The following is a 24229-nucleotide window of genomic DNA, read 5'->3' as shown; positions in this document are numbered from 1 at the left end:
TGTTACACATGCAGGGGGGCTGCAGATCATCTCTGCGGGGGGGAGACAGAGCAATCGCCGTGTCTGGGAATAGAACAGACTTCACGCAGCCTCCTGTGCAAAGAATAATACATGGGAAAGTAGGCCACGTTTATGTACACTCATTACTTTTCCAATATTTAAGTGTTCAGTAAAATATTCGTGGAAGTTTATGTTTCTGGTGCATAACTCCAAGAACTCCTGCAAGTTTTCCTGGGTTTAAATGCCCCTACATCAATGTATCCAATTAAAATAAGGCACAATACTTTACTATGATGAGCCTGCGGAACCCCCAGTTACATACAGCAGCCCTGTAAGACACAGAATACATTTATTAACGTGGAAAAAAACAAGTTGCATCATTTGTTATATTCCTCTGAGCCCCCACTGATCAAGATGACGGATTGGGATGGAAAGATTGGACGGGATCTAGCCTGCTGTACTTCAGTTCCATAACCTGATCCAGCCAAGGAAACGATCCATCAGACTCTTCTGACGATGCTGCCACCGCCACAATGCGAAAGTCTAATTTTCCATTGGAATATTTGTTACAGAGTTTCAGTTGTTTGCTGCTGGGAATCTCTGCAGCTCCTAGAGCTTGGGTCACAGCTGTGTGAGATTCAGAACCTTTGCTGAAAGAGCTTTGGGCCAAAGCCTGGTGAGTCCAAACTCCAAAGCAATGACCACAAAGTCCTATGTATAACGCAGCCTGCAGCCTTGTGCCTTTATATGGTCACAGAATCCCTCAGTGACTTCTAATATCCTTATCATTTACAGTAGGGGGTACATTATCCCTTATAATACATGAGTGATACTCAGAGTTCCCTGTATAACTCAGCCTGCAGCCTTGTGCCTTTATATGGTCACAGAACCCCTTAGTGGCTTCTAATATCCTTATCATTTGCAGTAGGGGGTACATTATCCCTTATAATACATGAGTGATACTCAGAGTTCCCTGTATAACTCAGCCTGCAGCCTTGTGCCTTTATATGGTCACAGAACAACCCCTCAGTGACTTCTAATATCCTTATCATTTACAGTAGTGGGTGCATGCCTTTATGTTTCCAAAAGCAGAACTAAAAAGCCTCTAAATCCATTCACCAGTTATACCTCTATAATAGTCGAATGCCACACGTTTTTTTTTTTTGGCTAATTGTATTTCAGCTTCAGCCACAGTCATTTGCACTGCAACCAATATCCACAGAAAAGTTGTGGCTTTTCAGCAAATGCTAAAAAAAATTAAAATACACAGTCCTGCATTTTGGCATTATTACGCCCATATTAAATGGTTTCAGGATTCCGCAGCGTAAAACTGCCACGTGCTGCATTAGCCTTAGTGTTGTTCAGGGCAATGGCATCTCTTTCTTATGTTAGTCACATTTTTATAGCTAGAGAGTCTAGAAATGGCTCAGTTAAGAGTGTATCCTTATTTAAACCTTATGAATTACAAACAACGCTGTTAGTGCAAGTGTAAGGATGATGTCACATGGTTATTTTCCTGCTGTATTTAAATACCGGGGAAGACATGCACAATAAAAACAAGGCACAAAATTATCAGTAGTGTAGGGACACCTACCGGCTGGCTGGAACAAGAAAATAGGTAAGCCTAGTGCAGTGGTTTCAACTGTGGGATAGGACCCTTTAGGGAGTGTGGAACAGTGGCTGGGGGAGGAGCCATATGAAGGCAATTAGGGTGGTATTTGGGGAAGTGTGGCCTTACATATTCAAGGAACTATGGTATGGTCTGATAAAGCTTTGTTTTCATATATCAGCAACCCTGATAGGAGTTATGGGGGAGGATGTACACAGGAGAAGTCTAGGATCTAAAGTGTGTGAGCCATGTGTAAAGTGTGTACTGTTCCTGAGAACAGTACAGAACTCTTATTCCTATACCCAAAAACCCAGTTCATCTTTCCTTTGCTCTCTGGAATGCCAGATCTGTTTGCAACAACAACAACAACAAACTCACCGCTATACACGACCATTTCATTGCAAATTCCTTTAACCTACTCGCAATCACTGAAACCTGGCTTTATCCTACCGACATTGCCTCACCTGCTGCCCTGTCCTATGGGGGCCTACCAGAGGCGGGCCTGTCTGGCCGGGCGCCCTAGGCAGCCCAGCCTGATAGCTCGCCCCCCATCTCCGTCTCTCCGCAGCAGGGCCCAAGTGCACATGCGGATCAGTAGTGCTCGTGGTCGCATGCGCATCAGTAGGGATCATGCGCGCATGTGCAGCATCAGCGCTCTTGTGTGCATGCACATGCACAGTAATACCTTCCATACACCGAAGCACCATTCTCTAGGCTCTTTTCTCCTGTTTCACTCTGCATTGCTGTCATATATCGACCACCAGGACCAACTGCACAATTTCTGGGCGACTTTGCTGCCTGGCTTCCTTACTTTCTTTCATCTAACATCCCATCCATCATATTAGGGGACTTTAATATACCTGTTAACAACATTCTGTCTCTAAACTTCTATCACTAACCTCCTCCCTAGGCTTATCTTTGTGCTCAGACTCCCCCTCTCACTCCAATGGTAATGCTCTGGATCTCATATTTACCAGACTCTATTCAACCACCAATTTTACTAACTCACAATTTCCCCTCTCTGATCACAATATGAAACTGCCCTGACCCGACTAACTAACATTTTAACCGCTAAAGCCAACAATTATTTCTCACTACTAATACTACTTGATCTCTCAGCTGCATTTGACACTGTAGATCACCCTCTCCTCCTCCAGTCCCTCCATTCACTTGGCCTTCGTGACACAGCCCTGTCCTGGTTCTCTTCTTACATCACCAATCGTTCCTTGAGTGTCTCCTACAATGGAGTAGCATCTTCTCCCCTACCTCTTTCTGTTGGGGTTCCTCAAGGCTCTGTCCTGGGACCATTACTATTCTTCCTCTATACTTCCTCCCTTGGCAAATCAATCAACTCATATGGTTTCCACTAACACCTCTATGCTGATGATACTCAGATCTATCTCTCATCTCCTGATCTTAACCCAGAACTCCTAACTCGCGTCTCCTCCTTCCTGTCCGTTATCTCTACCTGGATGTTGCAACGCTACCTTAAATTAAACCTCTCTAAAACTGAAATGGTTCCCTTTCCTCCAACTAACACCAGTGACATCCCGGAAGTATCCATCATACTTAACAATTCCACTATCACCCCCTCTCCCCAAGCCGGGTGCCTTGGGGTTATCCTAGATTCTGCCCTGTCATTCACTCCTCATATCCAGTCACTTATTAAATCATGTCACTTCCACCTAAGGAACATATCCAAAATACGATCATTTATCACCCAAGATGCTGCCAAAATTCTTATTCACTCTCTCATCATATCACGTCTTTTAATTGGCCTTCCCCTCCAGAGACTGTCACCTCTCCAGTCCATAATGAACACTGCTGCGAGGCACTTCATAACTCTGCCCCACCCTACATCTCTGAACTCATCTCTATATACTCACCCAACCGCCTACTATGCTCCTCTACTAACCTGCTACTCAACTCTTCTCTCATTACCTCCTCACATGCTCGCATTCAAGACTTTGCAAGGGCTGCACCCCTCCTCTGGAATTCTCTCCCACGGTCTGTCTGTCTTTCAAGAAATCTCTTAAAACACACTTCTTTCGAGAAGCCTATCCTCACTCTGCTTAGCTACCAAACGCAACACCACACCACATACAGTACCACATTTCTCACCCACTTAATTCGATCTTGCCCACTCCCACACCTTTTGTATTACTCCATTCCCTTGAGAGTGTAAGCTCTTTCTGCATAGGGCCTTCCTCACCTTTTCTACCGGTATTAATTGTGATGTATGTAACTCCATATGTTCTATGTATAGAATTCATGTGATTTAGTTGTATAATCACATTTACTTTACAGCGCTACACAATGTGTTGGCGCTATATAAATACATGTTGATAATAATGCCTCCCCCCCACCACCCACCCTGTACCCTTTACCTCCTTCCATACATCCTATACCTTTACCTCCCTCCTCAACTTTCTGCTTGACTGTCCAGGCGGGGGAAAGGACCCTCAGGGTTTTCCCGGTGTCCCATCAGGCCAACCTGACACTGATCTTTGTATATCATTGCAATATTCATATATTCAGTATGCCACATCCACTCCGTGTGCTTGGCCGGGCCACGTGCAGACTATTCGCAGCTCTATTTCTGCATCAGAATGAATGAAATGAGGAAAGTGATTTAGGCTCAGAACGTTTTCAGATTCTTTGCTAATGAGCAGCACTATATGGCACTTCCTAAACTCTGGTTACATGGTGTGTATTCTATAAATCATTACCCGTGCCACCCCCTGACCTGCAGGATACGGCGAAATTTGATGGTGTAGCTCTGAATAACCTATTAGTCCTAAAAATGATTTCATTTAATATGAGCTTCATCATACTGAAATAAGACATTTTCTTAGTACAATCAATTCAATATTTTGCATTGTTTCTGAAATAATCAATTTATGTTCACTATTCCTTTATCAGCAACTGTTTCTCTTCATTCTCTCTTCATGCAGCAGTTGGGTGTCAGATATTCACTGACAGTTAGATCCAATATATCTTATAGGGGGGCTCCTTTCCTAGCAGATGTATTAGAGCTCACTCAAATAACTGATTCCAGTATAAACAAAATCTAACAAAATAACTGCCTTTTGCATAAATCCAGCATGTAGAGAGACATGATGTCTGGTGAGTTTAATAGAGTGAGCTCTAATACATCTTCTAGGCAAAAGGAGCCCTCCTATAAGATATATTGGATCATTCATCTGACACCCAATGCCTGAATGAAGAGAAACAGATGCTGAGAGAGGAATAGTGAATATAACCTTGATTACTGTATATATTTAATTGATTGTATTTAGAAAGTTTCTTATTTCAGTGTGATGAAGCTTATATTAAATATATTCAATTTCACTATAGTTCCCCTTTAAATGAGGCAGTGCAAGCAAAACCACTGCATATTTAACCTATACAGAGCTGTAAAAACAGAGGGCTAATTTATGGTGGCTGCAATTTTGGGTGCAAAATTTAAAGTTGGAAAAATAAAATGGCAATTAATGCAGTGCCAGGATCACCAATCAGGATGACCATACAGACACATTTGGCTTTGAAACTCTGTCTGACAAAATAGATATTTTTTCTAGTTTTTTAATTCCGTTTGTGAAGCTCAAACTTTGTTGCCAGTGTCAGGATGACATTCCCATTCATATTAAGCTCAGTTCCCTGCGGAGGGGAGTACAGGATCAGATAGCAGCACAGAAACAGAATGAAGCAAAGGAAGAATGCAGATGGGATTTTAAAGAAACATAAGTTCGTCTGGGGGAGATGGAGGGGCCAAAACTCTGAAGGCCTCGTTCCACCTGGCACAGGCCTGGGTCTGTGTGCTGATAATGATAATAAGTCATTTATGGAGAAGGACTCTCGGGCTGCTGAAGTTTAGCTAAGTGCCATTTATCATGCCCGCTGCCCCCAACTCTGCTTACAAGTATAAAAATTATTCTTCAACAGTAAAATGCACTGGGGGCCAGTGTCAGGCCCAAAAACCTTAGACCAGGGGCCCACTCTCTATTATTCTTCCTCTCCTCACTCAACCTCTATTCTCCTAGTCTCATTTCTTTACATACTATTTAGTCTCATAGAAATAAAGAATGACCATGAAATAGGTCAAATGTTTAGCAGCATGAGGGGCCACTGACACCTGGGCCCACTGGGAGTTTTCCTGGTATCCCGGTGGGCCAGTCCGACACTGCTGGGGGCATCAGCAGATATGTGTAACCCCTCCAGCCCTTGGTACAGCTGAACTGTGCTGTTTGTAATTGTGTTTATGTCTAACACTTGGGGTAGAGTCCTGCTTCCTTTGGGTACCTATGGAAAAGGTGAGTAGGGGGTACAGGTTAGGCCACAAATATGGTACTTTGTCTTGTTATGATTCATCAGGAAAACAAAGCTACAATCAGGACAGTGTTGGATTTCCAAACAAACCCAGCAGTGTCGGACTGGGACACCAGGGGCCCACCAAAAACCATTAGACCCGGGGGCCCACCCAAAAACCTTTAGACCAGGGGCCCACTCTAAGTATTATTTTCTTCCTTTCCTAACTCAACCTCTATTGCCCTATTCTCTTTTCTTTACATACTATAACCTATTATTCCATCTGTTTAGCCTCTTTGTTTTCATAGAAATAGGGAATGGCCATGAAATAAGCCAAATGTTTAGAAGAAGGAGGGCCCACTGACACCTGGGGCCACCGGGAGTTTTCCTGGTATCCCGGTGGGCCAGTCCGACACTGAAACCCAGTCTTTTTCTTTGCAGCTGAAGTGGGCACTGTGCTGGTTGTGGGGAAGCTCCTCAGTCTATTTTAGACCCAGCAAAGCCTGTTTAGCCAATCAACCAGCAGCCTCAATTGGGAAGTCACCTTTGTGCCACCAGCTGCGCAGCGACCCACCACAGCCCAGTCACATCTTTCCCAGAGTTGAGGATTGTAGTTCAGCAGCAACTGAAGGGCCACTGGTTGTATATCCCTAAATTAAGTCATGTCATAAATTGGGGGCATCCAACCCCCTGTCCCTGAGTTTAGTGAACACACATCTAGATGTTACTGTCTATTCTGTTCCATAGGAAGAAGCTGCATGTTAATGTGTCCTGTTTCCCAAGAGATTTCTTAAATATCTGTCTGCTTCCCAAAACCGACACTTATTGCTGAGTTAGTGCCTCTTGCTCTTATCTGCCCATCGCTGCTTCCTTCTCCTGCCTCCTAATATTACTCCTTGGGAAGCAGGAAAGGGTGTGTGAATAAATCTGAATGTTTTATCTCACAGTGAGGGAAATACAATAGGCAGCACCCCCCCACAATATTCTTCACTCAATATTGGGCCCCCCAATCATAAATGGCAAATTTCCTTTATATGCTTGCAGAACCCCTCAGTGACCTGATATCCTTATCATTTACAGTAGGGGGTACATTATCCCTTATAATACATGAGTGATACTCAGAGTTCCCTGTATAACTCAGCCTGCAGCCTTGTGCCTTTATATGGTCAGAGAACAACCCCTCAGTGACTTCTAATATCCTTATCATTTACAGTAGGGGGTACATTATCCCTTATAATACATGAGTGATACTCAGAGTTCCCTGTATAACTCAGCCTGCAGCCTTGTGTCTTTATATGGTCAGAGAACAACCCCTCAGTGACTTCTAATATCCTTATCATTTACAGTAAGGGGTACATAATCCCTTATTAAACGAGATATGCTTTTCCCTAAAATAGGAAGGGGATAGCTGTGATATTCAAAGCACTTGGTATATCTCATCCCCTTAAGCAGACACTGACTGATCCAAACTGATTGCACAACTGGAACCATCTGCTCTGCAGGTCTGGCACTGAAAGAAGTTTTTGCAATTTTGCTTCCCAGTGAAGTTGGATATTTCTGTGTGCCCAGAACATTCCTTCTCTGTATAATTTGTATTTATACATATGGGAAGGAGGTGCCATATTGATTCCCTTAGACAGTACAGTATGAGGGTATAACTTATTGTGTGCCCAGAACATTCCTTCTCTGTATATTTGTATTTATACATATGGGAAGGAGGTGCCATATTGTTTCCCTTAGACAGTACAGTATGAGGGTATAGCTTATTGTGTGCCCAGAACATTCCTTCTCTGTATATTTGTATTTATACATATGGGAAGGAGGTGCCATATTGTTCCCCTTAGACAGTACAGTATGAGGGTATAGCTTATTGTGTGCCCAGAACATTCCTTCTCTGTATATTTGTATTTATACATATGGGAAGGAGGTGCCATATTGTTCCCCTTAGACAGTACAGTATGAGGGTATAGCTTATTGTGTGCCCAGAACATTTCTTCTCTGTATAATTTGTATTTATTTATATGGGAGGGAGGTGCCATATTGTTTCCCTTAGACAGTACAGTATGAGGGTATAGCTTATTGTGTGCCCAGAACATTCCTTCTCTGTATATTTGTATTTATACATATGGGAAGGAGGTGCCATATTGTTCCCCTTAGACAGTACAGTATGAGGGTATAGCTTATTGTGTGCCCAGAACATTCCTTCTCTGTATATTTGTATTTATACATATGGGAAGGAGGTGCCATATTGTTTCCCTTAGACAGTACAGTATGAGGGTATAGCTTATTGTGTGCCCAGAACATTTCTTCTCTGTATAATTTGTATTTATTTATATGGGAGGGAGGTGCCATACTGTGGGTATAATTAACTGGTGCAAGGAACATTTCTTCTGTATATCAGACTGGTATAGACGAGGTTAACTCTGTGCCTGGGCTCAATAAGAGTAGCGTAATTATTATACCATGTGAGATCCTCTCCAGCTTACTAATGATGACATGAAACCTTATGCAGAGGGTTCAGCCAATGACAGTGAGACTTATCTCCTTACAGTCCATTTCCAGCATCAAGGGAGACCCCAGTAACCATTGTGCCGGCTCCCATATCCTTATTGTATATTCATGGGGGCTCATTTCCATTGTAGCACTCCGAGAAAGATAAATAAGGCAGCGATGGGAGCAGATAAGACCTTTCATGTGAGATCTCTCTGGTACCCCACGCAACATGGTGAATCTTGCACCCCGCTCTTACTAGACCTTGTGGTATCAGGGTAACTAAATAAAACTCTTGCCCCCCGCATGAAACAGGAAGGAATAAGAGGGGAGGCGTGTGTGAGATGTGGCCCACCGTGTTTCTCCCGCTGGCCCTCACTCAGGCAGTGAGATGGACTATGTGATAGAAAGGCCTGAGAACACATATTTGTGTAGTGAGCTAATCCCAATAGGAGCCTTAATCTGCCACGAGCCTCTCTAACAGGTTTTTCCAATTTGTCATTTTATGGGTCAGTTATGTTGTTATATTAAAGCACAGACCTTCAAACTATTGTTAGACCTATTAGACCTATTGTTTCTTGGATAGTTTGATGACAGTTGCACCCAATAACAACAAAGGAAAATCCATAGATTGGTGGCACCCATTGATATCAACCCAAATCTCTGAGTTGGGTGCACCCATAAAAATCAAAGAAATTCCTTGGGTTGGTTGCATACAGAGCTATGAAAGAAAATATATGGGTTGGCTGCACCAAGAATATTGAAGAAAATCATTGGGTTAGTTGCACTTAGAGATATCAAAGAAAATAGGTGGGTTATCTTCATCTGAAAATATCAAAGAAGATTCATGGGTTGGTTGCCCCTAAAATATTAGACTTCCATTGGATGCAACAATTCCTTCCCCAAGAGATGGTCGCTCCTCCTCAAAATAGACCACCTAGAGATATCCAAGAAAACCCTTGGTTTGCACACCTAGAAAATATGCAGGTTGGTTACACCCAGAAAATCCTTGAGTTGGTTATACTTGGAGATATAAGAAAAATGTGAGTTGGTTGCACCCATCTGTATCCACGAAAATATCCACAAATGATCTGGTTTGGTGGCACCCAGCGATATCAAAAAAAATATTTGAATTGGCTGCACCCATAAATATCAAGGAAAGTCCATGGATTGGTTGGGTCTATTTAGGCCTTTTCCACAGTAAAGACTTTCATCTGGTCAGACAGGTGCCTACTGAATTGAATGCAGCTCCATACAATGCATAGTATGCAAGTTCCAGGGCATTATACCCCAATAGTGCCCAGTTATCAGAGCAAAGCTGCATCTTGCACCATTGGGTGTGATGGAGCCCTGTAGCCAGAAGTTGCTGCTATAAATCTAATATTGAGTATAGGGATGCACCATATCCACTATTTGGGATTCAGCCAAATCTCAGAATCTTTCATGTAAGATTCAGCCGAATACTTTGTGAAAGATTCGGCTGAATACCAAACCGAATTCGAATCCTAATTAAAAAAATGTGACAAAGTCATGTTATTTCCCTACCCGGCACCAACAGTTTACTGTGTAGGAAATCTTGGGGGGCCCTCTGGGAGTGGGGGATAATATTTGTATATATCAGGGATGTTACTTTTTTCCTTGCATGCCCTTAACAGCCCCCTAATAGTTCTGACTCCAAACTCTGACTATTGTAAATGAACAGGCCGAACTGCTCTGATTTCTGATCCTGTCTGATTGGCTATTCCTCTGAATGTTCTCAAGCTTTCATTGTTTACAAGTTGGTTCTAGACCAGTGATATATTTGAATATCCATTGGTCTGGCCTTGTGAATGTTCTCATTGGCTACAAGTAATCTAGCTTTATTTTCGTTCTAATGCTCTGATTAGTGGTCTATTTTTTTATTCTAATCCAAATTATTTTTCCACTATCCCAATAGCCCCTTTAATACCAGTAAACTTCTCTCAACACCTGGAACAACTACCAAGTTCTCAACAAGCAGCCGCAAAACCTCCCTGTATCATTGGACCCCACCCAACACCCCCAGCTTTAGAGAAAAATTCTATGTGGTGAGTAGTGAATATGTAAAATATGGTTGTAAATTATTTTGTTTGGCTGTTCCTGCTGAATTGTGCTTAGTACAGGGGAATACCTATGCTGCCATAGTTTTATGGGATCTCTCTGTACAGACTATGAGCAAACTTAGGGGACTGTTCCGACTGACTTGTGCTTAGTACAGTGGGAAGCCTTAGTTTTAGTTATATGTCTATACAGGCTACAAGTTATTTGGATAATATAACTTTATGTAATAAATTGCCTTTGTTGCAGCAAAATGACCTGGACAGCACCTTCTCAACCCTGGACAAGGACATCCAGACCCCGTATATACTAAGTTACCTAGTCAACAGCACTTTGGTTCCTCAGAGAAGAGATGTAGGACTGAGTCACCAGGTGACCAACATGGACAGTCTGAGGAACATGGAGGACAAATCAGATGTAAAAACCAATGTGAGCACAGTGTCTTCTCGTGAGGACGTTCCACCATATTTATCTTCTCAAGAACTGTTCAGGGAAGAGAGCTTGTTGCCACCATCCAGCCACACCACTCTGGATATCCTGAAGGAAACCCCAGGTAGCTATGGAGCTCTCCAGACCATGAAGCCCACAGAACTGCACTTTGACCAGGAGACCAGTAGAGAATCCATAGGGGACAGCCTGAACAGCATATCTTTTCAAGAAGAAACAGTGTATACCAGGGCAGAACGGATACATTGTAATGGGAATCTGAGGAATTCAATTGGACATCAGTTGGAGGAGGTTCTAGAGCTGCTCAAGTTGGAAAAAGTAACAAGGACGAAACTTAAGGAAATTGAACAGCCCATCTTAAACTTCAAAGAACGGGTTAAGGTAAGCTCAATGACCCGGTAGATCATTTAATGATAAATGAAAGGAGCCCATAGACCTCTGTGCAGTATCAGACCCCGACCCAAAAAGGGGGAGGGGACAAGGAAAGACATTGAAGTTGAAATAGGGCTAGAGGGTCAACATTTATAGCATATCATGGTTTTATATGGATAAACCAGGTCATGGGCTCTACAGGAATATAGGAAGTATAGGACAAGGGTTAGAGTAGGATAATTCATTAGGGTAGTATCACTTTAAGACACATGACAGTATTCGTTAATAACAGTGTGAGCCTGGTCCCAATGCTTTGTTTCCGTCCCCCCAGCAGGATAAAGATGCCAGCCAGCAGAATTTTCCCATGGACAGATTGCTGGTAGAGACGGCTTTAGAAAGCTTTGACTTCTTAAACGTGGACTTCCATGCTGATGAGATGTCGTTGTTTGGCAGCGTTCGGACTCACAGCAAGAGGTAAAACACACATTATTTCTGTGTAGCCGGTCCAAAAAACCCCCACTATTTCCTGTGTGATGTTTTGGGAACTGCTTGGAACAGTGGTACCAGAAAAATGTCCCTTCACATGTAAAGGGATATTTCCATCTTTTTAGCTTGGTGCTTTTCTCTTCTTAAAGTAACTCCATCCTCTTCCTCCCGGAATGTTTACTGTGGCTGAATAAAATATACTCACTGCTACTATAGGCACCATCTCTCCCTCCTATTGTAGGCTGGGGCTTAGATGCTCCCTCCTTTCCCACTAGAGCTCCAGTGCTAAGAGTAACAAATGCCACAATATTTGCCTGGGAGAACTCGGGAACCTTTCATACGTGGAACACGTTATGAATTACATAACTATTGTTCCCTTACACGTTTTTTACATGAAACATCAGTATGTGTAAATGACAGACATTCTCTTATTAGCATTGTTTCCACTGCACAGTGATGGGGACCACTCAGTGCCTTTTGGAATGTGCCTCCAGTATGGCAGTAGATATTTAACTGGATAATTGTCACACATCACACACAGTGTAAACACCATCACTCAATGTCTGTACTAAGAAAATTTTGCAGATACCAGGCGCATTATAGAGGTTCATTAAACTCTCCAATTACAGCTCCCGATTCTAAGTCAATAAGATGCTAAACATGCAGCCAGAACATTCCTTCTCTGTATATTTGTATTTATACATATGGGAAGGAGGTGCCATATTGTTTCCCTTAGACAGTACAGTATGAGGGTATAGCTTATTGTGTGCCCAGAACATTCCTTCTCTGTATATTTGTATTTATACGTATGGGAAGGAGGTGCCATATTGTTTCCCTTAGACAGTACAGTATGAGGATATAGCTTATTGTGTGCCCAGAACATTCCTTCTCTGTATATTTGTATTTATACATATGGGAAGGAGGTGCCATATTGATTCCCTTAGAAAAATATTGTGCATGTTAAATCTATGTTGTGTCTGTTTAGTATGGGAACTCTACAGGAGAGAGCAATGACCATAGGGTGCAACAGCACTGCCACCCCAAGTGAGCCAAGCACTGGAAACGAGGATCTAGATCTGATCCTCTCACTTCATCTGCGAGTCTGCAAAGCACTTTTAAAGGTAATAGAAAGGTTTTCCAATACAGTTACTTTGCCTTCGCTGATTCAGTTGCACCATGTGACATATAGGAGAGATGATGTAGGAAATAATAGGCAATTTTGTGTTGCAGAAATTGTCAGGGCCCAGTACAGCCAGAATCCTACAGAATCACTTGCTGGAGGAGCTGCGCTGGCAGAAGGAGGTGTTGGACTACCTCTCCATTATCTTTATCCAGAAGGCTGGCGACAGTGTTTCCATTGATGAGGGTACGTAGCCAGGAGTGTTTATGCAAGTGCCAGTTCCTAATCAGCAGCACCACTTGTTCTCTTTATAAACAGAAGAGTTTAGAACCTGCTCTCTAGTAGGCTACAATAACAAGAGAAAGAATTAATATAAAGGGACATTATCTAACCCCTTATAAATCATGGTTAAGGGATAATGCTTCTAGTAGTCCTGTAAGGCGCACCCTTCTGATCATGGAATGGTTTCCATTAGGCGTTAGAACAGGGCTATGTTATTGGAAGTGAGCTGGCCAGGTGTGGCCCTTCCTTGTATTTGTGGGGCCCCAGCCATAAACTTTTTTGAGACTTATGAAAACGAATAAAATAACTCTGCCCAAGGTTGGACGAAGCTGCTCTGCCTTAGCACAGTGGCAACATAACAGCCCCATCTAGTGGAAATCACCGGGCTCTGCAGGTGTAAGTAACAAATAGTGTGACACCAACTAAAAGGCTGAATCAGTTTGTTGTTCTTTGTCTGCACTGGTCCCTATAATGAAACAATAACCTTTTTTCTTTCCATCTGACCAAAGTCATTCCAAAGGCCAAGAAGATCAGGCATTTGCTAAAGCTATGGAAGAGCTGCACTAGTCCTGACTGCCCCTGGCTCTGCGCATCAGAAACCTTCCTCTGCTCCATCAAGAAAATGTTTGCGGCCAGAATCAAACGGAAATATCCAGGGCAACTGGAAACAGGTAAATCCACCTGATGGCTAATAGGTAAAGTCACACACTGCAGGCACATAAGGAAAGTGGAGGTTTGGGAGGAAATAAATGAGAGTATATGTCTGTATAATCAGTGGAGAGATTTGCTCCTTGAGGAAGTAGAGTTGTGTGAGTATCTGCTACAAGTTAAGGTGGCCATACACGGGCCGATAAAAGCTGCCGACAGACTGAGTCAGCAGCTTATTGGCCCGTGTGTGGGGTGCCCCTCGACGGGCTTCCCCGATCAAGATCTGGCCGAAAGTCGGCTAGATCTCGATCGGATGGGACTAAAAATCCCGTCGGATCGCGGCCGCATCTGTTCGTTGATGCGATCCTGCGATCCGACCGCACGTTCCCATTCGTTAGGATCTCAAGGTGGGCATTTCGGAGATCCGCTCGTTTGGCGACATCGCCAAACGAGCGGATCTCTCCATGTATGGCCACCTTTAGTCTGGTAGGAATCAGATTTCACTGGGTCGATACCTGTCTCTGCATCATCTTAGTGACATCTCCTAAACTGCATCATCTCTCCCCAAATTAATTTCAGTTTCCGGCATGTGGGGGGATTAGAGCGGGGCCCGTGGGCTGCGTCTTGTTCCTCTTTCTAAATGTTGATGTCAGACACAGCCTGGAAGAGTCATCAGGAAATGTGCTGGTGTGTGTAATAAGATCAGGTTTCCAGGCCCGATACCCCCCGTGGATGTTAAAGCCATTAAGCAGCCCCTGACTCATTGTGCACATGTTGATGTGATACTTCTATTTATTCTTCTCCCCAAGCAGCGCAGCTAAATTGTCTCCATAAACTGTGCCCGGACTTTGTCCGCAATGAAAGATTTATAATAAACAAAAAATATAATTGAGGCCGGCCCAGAATTCTTTGTTTCTGACACCAATCAAGTCATAGCTGTTTGCTTAAAGGTGCAGTTACAGAGGCTCCCATTGAGGTGTTTGTACAAAGAATCTGATTTGTCCAAAGAGTCTGGTTTGCCCCAGTCCCCCCAGGGAAAAAAAGTGATGGCACAATTGGTCTGTACCCCCCAGGATGGAGAATAACACTGAATGCAGGACTCCGTATAGAGAGACGCACAGTCGTTGGGCTTTAAAGGAAAACTACATCTCCAAAATGAATACTTAAGCAACAGATTATATCCAAATAAGTGGCATATTAAAGAATCTAACAAACTGGAATATATATTTAAGAAAATATTGCCATTTTACATCTCTGGCCTTTATCCTCCTTTTCTTCATCTGTCTGTGTGCTGCCTCAGAGATCACCTGACCAGAACTACTGCAACTGTAACAGGAAGAAGTGTGGAAGCAAAAGACACAACTCTGTCTTTTAATTGGCTCATGTGACCTAACGTGTATGGTTTGTTTGTGTGCACCATGAATCATACAATCCCAGGGGGATGCCCTTATTTTTTTTTTTTTTTTTTAAATACTCTACCTGCCCTATGTTCCCTGTATGTGCCATACTATGCCTTCCCTATGCTCGCTAGGCAACAGAAAAGAAGGAACTAGTGTTTAATTCCTGCGTTGTCCCCGCATTCCCATAGCAACCATGTGACCCAGACGCTATTGGTGCACGCTGAACAAAGGGCGGGAGTTGCAGGAGTGAGTGGTAGCGATACTTGTTCACAAAGGAAAAGGTGTGTCACATTAATCATCACTAATACTCATGGGCTTTCCTTGTTCAATATTTAAAAAAACCAGCCACAAATAGGTTATTCATAAAAATCTTTATTTCTGGTTAAATAACGGAATTAAAGTGTATAACAGAGACGCAGTACATGCAAGTCACACGGTGCCCAGAAAATGAACATAAAATGTTATGGACACGCAGCTTAACAACACTTGATGTTTCCCTTTCAGTGTGCAGAAGAGTTCTGGAGCAGATGTTCACCTTTGGGGGCATATTCCCAGCGGAAGACTTATCAGACGGAGTGGTTTCCATTTTCCTGCTTTATGGTTACCTGAGGAGACATCGAGTGTTAGACTTGGAGAAGTACATCACTGCCCTTACTAGAGAAGGTACGGAATGGCACGAGCCTCATATGTATAAACAGAGAAGGAATGTTCTGGGCACACAATAAGCTATACCCTCATACTGTACTGTCTAAGGGAAACAATATGGCACCTCCTTCCCATATGTATAAATACAAATATACAGAGAAGGAATGTTCTGGGCACACAATAAGCTATACCCTCATACTGTACTGTCTAAGGGAAACAATATGGCACCTCCTTCCCATAAGTATAAATACAAATATACAGAGAAGGAATGTTCTGGGCACACAATCAGCTATACCCTCATACTGTACTGTCTAAGGGAAACAATATGGCACCTCCTTCCCATATGTATAAATACAAATATACAGAGAAGGAATGTTCTGGGCACACAATAAGCTATACCCTCATACTGTACTGTCTAAGGGAAACAATATGGCACCTTCTTCCCATATGTATAAATACAAATATACAGAGAAGGAATGTTCTGGGCACACAATAAGCTATACCCTCATACTGTACTGTCTAAGGGAAACAATATGGCACCTCCTTCCCATAAGTATAAATACAAATATACAGAGAAGGAATGTTCTGGGCACACAATCAGGTGTATAGTACTGTCTTTTAAGGGTATTTTTTTCTTGGTTCATTGTGATTTACGGTCTCTTTGTTCACCTAGTGACCCTCATTGAAGCCCTTCCGTTACCTGGAAGACTAAGAAAGATAAAAAAATTAAAGGCCAAGCAAATCTGTCGGCTGCAGCCTCTGCCACAGCTTCTCTGCATCCTGGCCAATTTCCAGCTTGATGAAAACAAGAAATTGTCCAAAGCCTCAGCAAACTTCCTTTCCAGGGCTTCCACTAACAAGCAATTCAAGCACAAGGTATGGAATCCAACACTTACAGAGTGATATTTCATGGGTTACACAACTTTATGTCAAGCCTTTGCCTTTCCTTGATTAACAGACTTTTTCAGTAAAGTGAAAGTATCAGACCAGACTTCTGGGACCCAATGAACTAATGTTTAGACACACTGTCCTGTAATTCATCTTGCTATAATTCCAGGGGTACCCAGGGCACAAATAAGCACTCACCCCAAATCTCCCCCTAACTGGCCTTCAGACTGGGCCCCCTTAGCTCATAACAAGGTTACAGATATATAGAAACATTGGGGTAACAGTCACCCTGATATAGTTCCAGGGGTACCCAGGGCACAAATAAACACCCCAAATCTCCCCCTAACTGACCTTCAGACTGGGTCTCCTTAGCTCATAACAAGGTTACAGATATATAGAAACATTGGGGTAACAGTCACCCTGCTATAGTTCCAGTAAATTAGATACAGAGCTTATAGGAAACTTGTTGTTAGTATATGGAGGAACATCAGTATTATTCTATCATTCAGGCTCAAAACAGCCTGGGACCTTACAAGTCCAGTGACACCAGCTGTCAGTCCAACAGGGGGAGTTGATTGGTTGGTGATGGACAGAAGAGATTCTGCAGGAGTCGCTATTGAGACAATAGAATAGAGGAGGAGAATTTAAGTCTTGGACTATAGCAGAAATAACATTTCCTTCAGTTCTCTCACTGCTGATATTCATTCTGATTTGCTGAGGTTAAACCAGCCTTTGTACCCGACCCTATTCATGAGCTGTGACTCCGGCAGTAAATTAGAAACATATTATAGCAACGTTCCAATATTCAAAACCAGAATTATCCTACAGTGAAACAATCTGTGTAGAAACAGTTATGGCCACTAGGGGGCAGTGAGTAGCCAGGACACATCATCTTATTGTGAGTCCATTGCTGCTCTATTAGGAATATAATGATCCAGAGTTCTGCAAGAAGTACTTCCAAATGACTCCGATTACACAGGGAGCTCAAATGAATTCAAGTTTCACAATTCCTCTGCATTCAGTAGTGGAGTGAGCTGGGAATTAAAAACTCTTTCCCACTAGCATATATTTATTATAGGTACAATTTATATTTGCCAACATATCTATGAATAGAAAGTGTAGATGAGACCAATTATTTACCCTCTCTGGTATAAGAACTGAATTTTCCTTGTGTTATCTGCCCAGGGAAGGGTTAAAGGAGTGGTTCACCTTTAAGTTAACCTTTAAGTATTTTATAGAATTTTTAATTCTAAGCAAGTTTTTGATTGGACTTTTTTCCGTTTTTGAATAATGTGCCGCCTTCTTCTGACTCTTAACACCTTTTAAGTGGGGGTCACTGACCCCATCTAAAAACAAATGCTAAAAAGTTACTGTTATTGATCCTTTTTATTACTCATTTTTCTATTCAGGCCTCTCCTATTCATATTACAGTTGCATTTAAATCAATGCATGGTTGCTAAGGTCACTTGGACCCTAGCAACCAGATTACTGAAATAGCAAACCGTGGAGCTGCTGAATAAAAAGCTAAATAACTAAAAAAAAAAAAAACACAAATAATGGAGGGAACCCAGTAAAGATAGATAGATAAAGCTGCAGCAATATAAATACATTAATGGGACACTGACAGGAAAGAGATTTTGGGAATAAATTAAAGCAGTTGCTCACAAAACATCATATCCTGCTGAAAGTCACTATCCCAGTATTATGGTTAGAGAAAGAGACTTAAGTCTCGGCAGAGGCAAATCCAATGAGTATAAAGGCCAAGTTGCTATTGGATAAAGAGGAAGAGCGGCTCGGGGAATGGCAACATGGAAGCCATAGGGAAAGCACCATGGAGTAGGGAGGCAAGTAGTGGAGAATGATCTGTGCAGCAATATTGGTACCTGCAGAATGTACATTAAAGGATTATTATTACAGTTTATTGCCAATAGATTAGCCACAATAGCCCAAGATATAAGACTATATTTATTCTGCAGAATGCTTTACCATACCTGAGTAACCAACTCTAGAAGCTCTCTGTTTATTTAGGATAGCAGCTGCCATATTAGCTTGGTGTAACATCACTTCCTGTCTGAGGCGCTCCCTGCTCACTCATAGCTCTGGGCTCAGATTAGAGCAGGGAGGGGAGAGGAGCAAACTGAGCATGCTCAAGCCCTAGCCCTGGAGGATTAAGCTGAAAACAGTAAGCCTGATACAGAAGCCCATGAGTACACAATAGAAGGAAAGAAATGTGCTGTTTCTTTTGACAGAGGACTCAGAGCAACATTACTTTGAGGGTTTACTGGTGTATTTATATAGACCTTTCTGATAAAGCTTACTTAATTTTAGCCTTTCCTTCTCCCCTTATGATACAGTCAAGGTGAAGTTGTAGATGCTCAGTGGCAGCTCAGTGTTTCCTTCATTCTGCCCATTACCTGTAGAAGGTCAAAAATGTTATTAGTACACAGGTATCATGTATTTCCCCTTTTCCCCCATTGCAGGCAGTTGTGTATTACACAGAGGTTTTATCTGGTGATGATACAAAGCTCCAGCGATCAGCCTGCTTGGCTCTGAAGCATCTGAAAGTAAGTCTGACCCACAAACGTAGCATTTGAATGGCCTGTTGTAATTCCTGTGCACCAATAGAAAGACACTTATCACATAGTGACTCAATAGGTTGCGGGTAAGTTGATTGTAAGTGAACGTGTATGAGCATGTATGTATCTATGTGCATGTGTATGTATGTATGTATCTATGTGCATGTATGTATGTGCAAGTATGTATGAACATATGTATGTATGTATGAATGAACATGTATGTATGTATGTATGTATGTATCTATCTATGTGCATGTGTATGTATGTATGTGCAAGTATGTATGAACATATGTATGTATGTATGTATGTATGTATGAATGAATGAATGAATGAATGAATGAACTATTAGAATTAAATTGGGAGCAGAATCAGTAAATACTACTGGTATGCATGCCTGGAGACCTCTAGTGACCAAACAGAGGTAAAACCATAAACTCAATAATTTCTCCAAGGCATGCTAGTAAGTAAAAAAATATACTTTATTTACATCAATAGTTAAAAGACATGAAAAGTATCCCCTCTAACGCCTAACGCGTTTCATGCTTACCCAGCACTTAGTCATAGGCAGAATGTATGAATGAATGAACATGTATGTATGTATGTGCATGTATGTATGAACATATGTATGTATGTATGTATGTATGTATGTATGTATGAATGAATGAACGTGTATGTATGCCATTTTGTGGCGTGTAATTGCAGCAGTCATGTGACCAGTTTATTGTGTCCAACAGGGGACGGCGAGTCTTGATCAGATCGCTTGTTTGTGTCAGTCTGAAGTGGAGGATGTGAGGAACATTGCCAGGGACACAATCCTTTCCTTCGGTAAGTTTAAATGGGCACAATAATAACAGACATATTCCTTAAGGTGCCCATAGACATAATAATTACCATTTTTCCTGGAAAAGAGGTTTCCAAGAAAGATCGTTGGTTTCAATACACACGTGTAGAGCTGAATGGTCAGATATACAGATAGAAACAATAGAATTCTACCTGTATCAGATGATTCAGCACTAACAATGGATGATGTTCAGTTGCCTTCAAAGACGGCCGATAAAATTTTTCTGGCCATAAAGAGAATCACGTACCAGAGGCCTCCCCTTCAGACTAGAAGAAAAGAACTTTCATTTGAAGCAACGTAGGGGGTTCTTCACAGTCAGGACAGTGAGGTTGGGGAATGCACTGCCGGGTGATGTTGTGATGCTGATTCAGTTAATGACTATAAGAGGGACTTGGATGATTTCTTGGACAGACATATTACAAAGGCTATTGTGATACTAAGCTCTATAGTTAGTATAGGTATGGGTATATAGAATTTAATTAAAAGTAGGGAGGGGTGTGTGTATGGGGCTGGGTTTTCATTTGGAGGGGATGAACTTGATGGACTTTGTCTTTTTTCAACCCGATTTAACTATGTAACTATGTAACTCTGTAACAGATTTAGGGGTTGTGATTTTAGTGCCAGGGAGTCTGACAGGAGGAAGGAGATGCTTTACATCACTGCTGTGACACAGGGAAATTCATGTTGACTCAAGAATGAAGAGCTGATAATGTTTAACATGGCTCAGCACACTGGGGGGGGGGGTCATGTGATAAAGATTCTCTAATCAGCGATTACATTTGCAGGTCAAAAAGGACGTCAAGTGTTTGGAAAGACAGACCAGATCTGCCGGGAGCTGCAGGAGACCCTGATATTGGACGGCGACATAGAAATCACAGTGTTTTGAACTTGCCAATGGGGGGGGGGAATTACATTCCAGACTTTTTTCTTTTTGTCTCTACCCAAAATATGTACAAAATAAAAGTGATGTATATTTAGGTTTCTCATGGATTGCGCCTCATGTTGGAGTAGGGGAAAGTGTCCAGAGCTGGGGACAAGTAACTGTAGCAGATGTGTCTGAGGCGTAACTTATATTAATAATGTAGGAAATGTCTCTCCTATATCACTAACTTAAAGGAGAACTAAACCCCCCATATAATAAAACCCATTACCCCCTCCCTACACAGCTGATACCTCCATTAATTGCCCCATAACCAATCATTACCCCTCGTTGCAGAGTAAGTGCATCGGAGCTCATGGGCGCCATCTTCCCTGCTTCATTGATCTTTGGAAAGTAAATGCTGTGTCAGCGCATGTGAAATTGAAGCAATTTCCTGTTCAGGACAACTGAGCCAAAATCGACGGAAACAGCTGAAGATCTGGAAGAAGACCCGAAGATCAACGAAGATGGCGTTCATGAGCTCCGATGCGCTTACTCTGCAACGAGGGGTAATTACTGGATATGGGGCAATTAATGGAGTTATCAGCTGTGCGGGCAGGTGTAGGGTAATGGGTTTTATTATATGGGGGTTTAGTTTTCCTTTAAAGGACAACCCTGGGGAATGGCAGTATGTTTTACCGCCCAGTAACTTACCTTTCACCCCTGGTTAGTGCTCCTCTTCTTTAAACAGTAGCTTCCCAGTCATCCCCTGCACCTTAGTTAAGACTTTCAGACTCGGCACATGCATCACAAGGTGCAGGGAGTACCTGGGAGTCTGGAATAAGTTCACCTGGGCCGGTGCTTTTTAAAGGAGAATTCAACCCTAAAGTTAAAAAAACCCTATACCCCATAAACCCATGTAGGGTAGGGTTTTTTTTAATTAAGGGTTCTCCTTTAAAGAGGAGGAGCAACAGGATGAACTGTTAGCACAGGGGGTGAATAACAAATTGTCCTGCTGTGATTCAACCCTTTTTTTTTTTCTTAAAGATTGTGCAGGGGGAGCACATTTATGTTATTAGTAGATATTAGTAGTGAACAACTGCTGATATTACATAAAAAAACTACAATTTAATTAGAACACACTGAGCAATTTTAAATTATGTTTGTGCCGGTGAGTCAATGTCCCCTTTAATGACAATATTAGACATTCCCGTCCCAGCCTACAGATTTATTATTTTCCCATTACACATGGAATATACCATGTATCAGCTTCATGGGGGGGAGGTAATATCTGCCAGATCCCTTACACAAGTTTAATAAAGTAAACTCTGCAATGGAACACAGAGATGCCAGAAAAATACAACCCCACGGGCGGCTGGATTATAAAAATATCACAGTGTTCTCTTAAATTATGTTCCACTGTACAGATATGGGACCTGTTATCCAGAATGCTCAGGACCTGGGGTTTTCCGGATAACGGATCTTTCCGTAATTTGGATCTTCATACCTTAAGTCTACTAGAAAATCATATAAACATGAAATAAACCCAATAGGCTGGTTTTGCTTCCAATAAGGATTAATTATATCTTAGTTGGGATCAAGTACAAGCTACTGTTGTATTATTACACAGAAAAGGGAAATCATTTTTAAAAATGTGAATTATTTGGATAAAATGGAGTCCATGGGAGACAACCTTTTATGTAATTTGGAGCTTTCTGGATAACAGGTTTCCGGATAACAGGTCCCATACCTGTATTATAAAGTTGCTTTTCCCTTAAAGGAAATAAGGTGTTTGGAAAGTTGAAAGTGTTGGAAATGAGGGAAGGTTGAGGTTTCAGTTGGTTGGAGACGAGTGACAGGAGGGGAATTAGGGTTTATCTATGGAATAACCTTTAGTTGCAGATGGAAGTGGCCCGTTCAATGTTGCAGTTGGTCTTCATTTAGGTGCCGCAAGCCTCAGGGTTAAATCCAGGCTGGAGCTGCAAAATAAAGTTGTATTGTTCAATAATGGCACAAGTCTGGGAAGCAATAGAAACACACGATTCCGCTGAAACTGAAACGCTCGTTGCAAGGGGAAGTTAAACATCACTTGCTTCATAGTGTCCCTCTCAGTTTAGCAGCGGCATCACCTGACAGTAAATGTGATCCCCATAATGTTCATGTTATATATATATATATTTGTTTATAAGAAATGGGCTTTCCATTCTGTATATTGTAAGTTTAGCAGCAATAAACATTTGTGACTTTATTCCATCCATTTGTCTGCTAGAGCCATAAAGAGAGTCTGGACTGCCGAGTGTTGCCAGAAAGTAAGTATTCCCCGCTGCTGCAAACACTGAAGTGATTAGAACTTATTCAAACATATTCAAACGTATCACTTAGTAACAACAGGGCTACCAAGGCAGTTTATTGCCAATAGATTAGCCACAATAGTGCAAGTTATAACACTATTTATTCTGCAGAATGCTTTACCATACCTGAGTAAACAGCTCTAGAAACTCTGTTTGTTTAGGATAGCAGCTGCCATATTAGCTTGGTGTGACATCACTTCCTGCATGAGTCTCTCCCTGCTCACTTATAACTCTGGATTACAGCAGGGAGGGGAGCAAACTGAGCATGCTCAAGCCCTAGCCCTGGAGGTTTAAGCTGAAAACAGGAAGTCTGATACAGAAGCCCATGAGTACACAATAGAAGGAAAGAAATGTGCTGTTTCTTTTGACAGAGGACTCAGAGCAGCATTACTTTGAGGGTTTACTGGTATATTTATATAGACCTTTCTGATAAAGCTCACTTAGTTTTAACCTTTCCTTCCCCTTTAAAAGGGAGCTACATTATTTGCAGTTTACATTTAATTTGTGTTTTTAGTGGTTTCTGAGATAGAAGTTATAGCCTGGTATTAGCAGTGTTTATCTCCCAACAGCAACGTCCTCTAACTCTAGTGACATACCTTGCTTCAATAATGGACAAAGCAGATGCCGTGCAACAGGAAACCAGAGCCAACGCCAGGCTGTGCAACTGTATGGTCTGGAAAACAAGATGGCTGCCTCCATGTGACCTGGAAAAAGTAAGAAAGCAAGTCCGCTGATAATTACGGCAATGGTTTGCAAACTCCCAGTCCTGGTTGGCTGTAACATTTCAGCACTAAACATCAGTCTGGAAAAGTCTGTAACAACATTAAAGGG

The 24229-nt window shown here is 42.1% G+C and overlaps 1 protein-coding gene and 1 long non-coding RNA gene across 4 annotated transcripts in view; one reads left to right on the top strand and one right to left on the bottom strand.

Annotated features, from left to right (window-relative positions):
* ripor3.S (RIPOR family member 3 S homeolog) overlaps positions 1-22155 on the top strand; it is a 98363-nt gene extending 76208 nt beyond the window's left edge. For 2 of the 3 annotated variants that reach the window (XM_018238171.2, XM_018238169.2), the window contains exons 12-22: positions 10344-10473; positions 10733-11311; positions 11634-11776; positions 12774-12909; positions 13019-13154; positions 13700-13861; positions 15743-15901; positions 16557-16759; positions 19252-19335; positions 20082-20172; positions 20974-22155. In XM_018238171.2, the coding sequence (XP_018093660.1) occupies positions 10344-10473; positions 10733-11311; positions 11634-11776; positions 12774-12909; positions 13019-13154; positions 13700-13861; positions 15743-15901; positions 16557-16759; positions 19252-19335; positions 20082-20172; positions 20974-21074 (1924 nt within the window). In that variant the 3' untranslated portion in view covers positions 21075-22155. The remainder of the gene's footprint in view (positions 1-10343; positions 10474-10732; positions 11312-11633; positions 11777-12773; positions 12910-13018; positions 13155-13699; positions 13862-15742; positions 15902-16556; positions 16760-19251; positions 19336-20081; positions 20173-20973) is intronic. The other variant, XM_018238170.2, reaches the window with a different exon arrangement.
* Positions 15595-19527, bottom strand: LOC121399200. Its single transcript, XR_005964817.1, has 2 exons — positions 19090-19527; positions 15595-15843 (listed from the first exon to the last, which is right to left on the bottom strand). It is a non-coding gene; the product is annotated as an uncharacterized LOC121399200 (long non-coding RNA).
* Positions 22156-24229: the final 2074 nt, after the last annotated feature.

This window comes from Xenopus laevis, chromosome 9_10S (genome assembly GCF_017654675.1).
Source record: "Xenopus laevis strain J_2021 chromosome 9_10S, Xenopus_laevis_v10.1, whole genome shotgun sequence".
NCBI classification, from domain to species: Eukaryota; Metazoa; Chordata; class Amphibia; order Anura; family Pipidae; genus Xenopus; species Xenopus laevis.
Note: the sequence above shows the minus strand (reverse complement) of the source record. Positions and strands in the feature narration are given on the sequence as shown.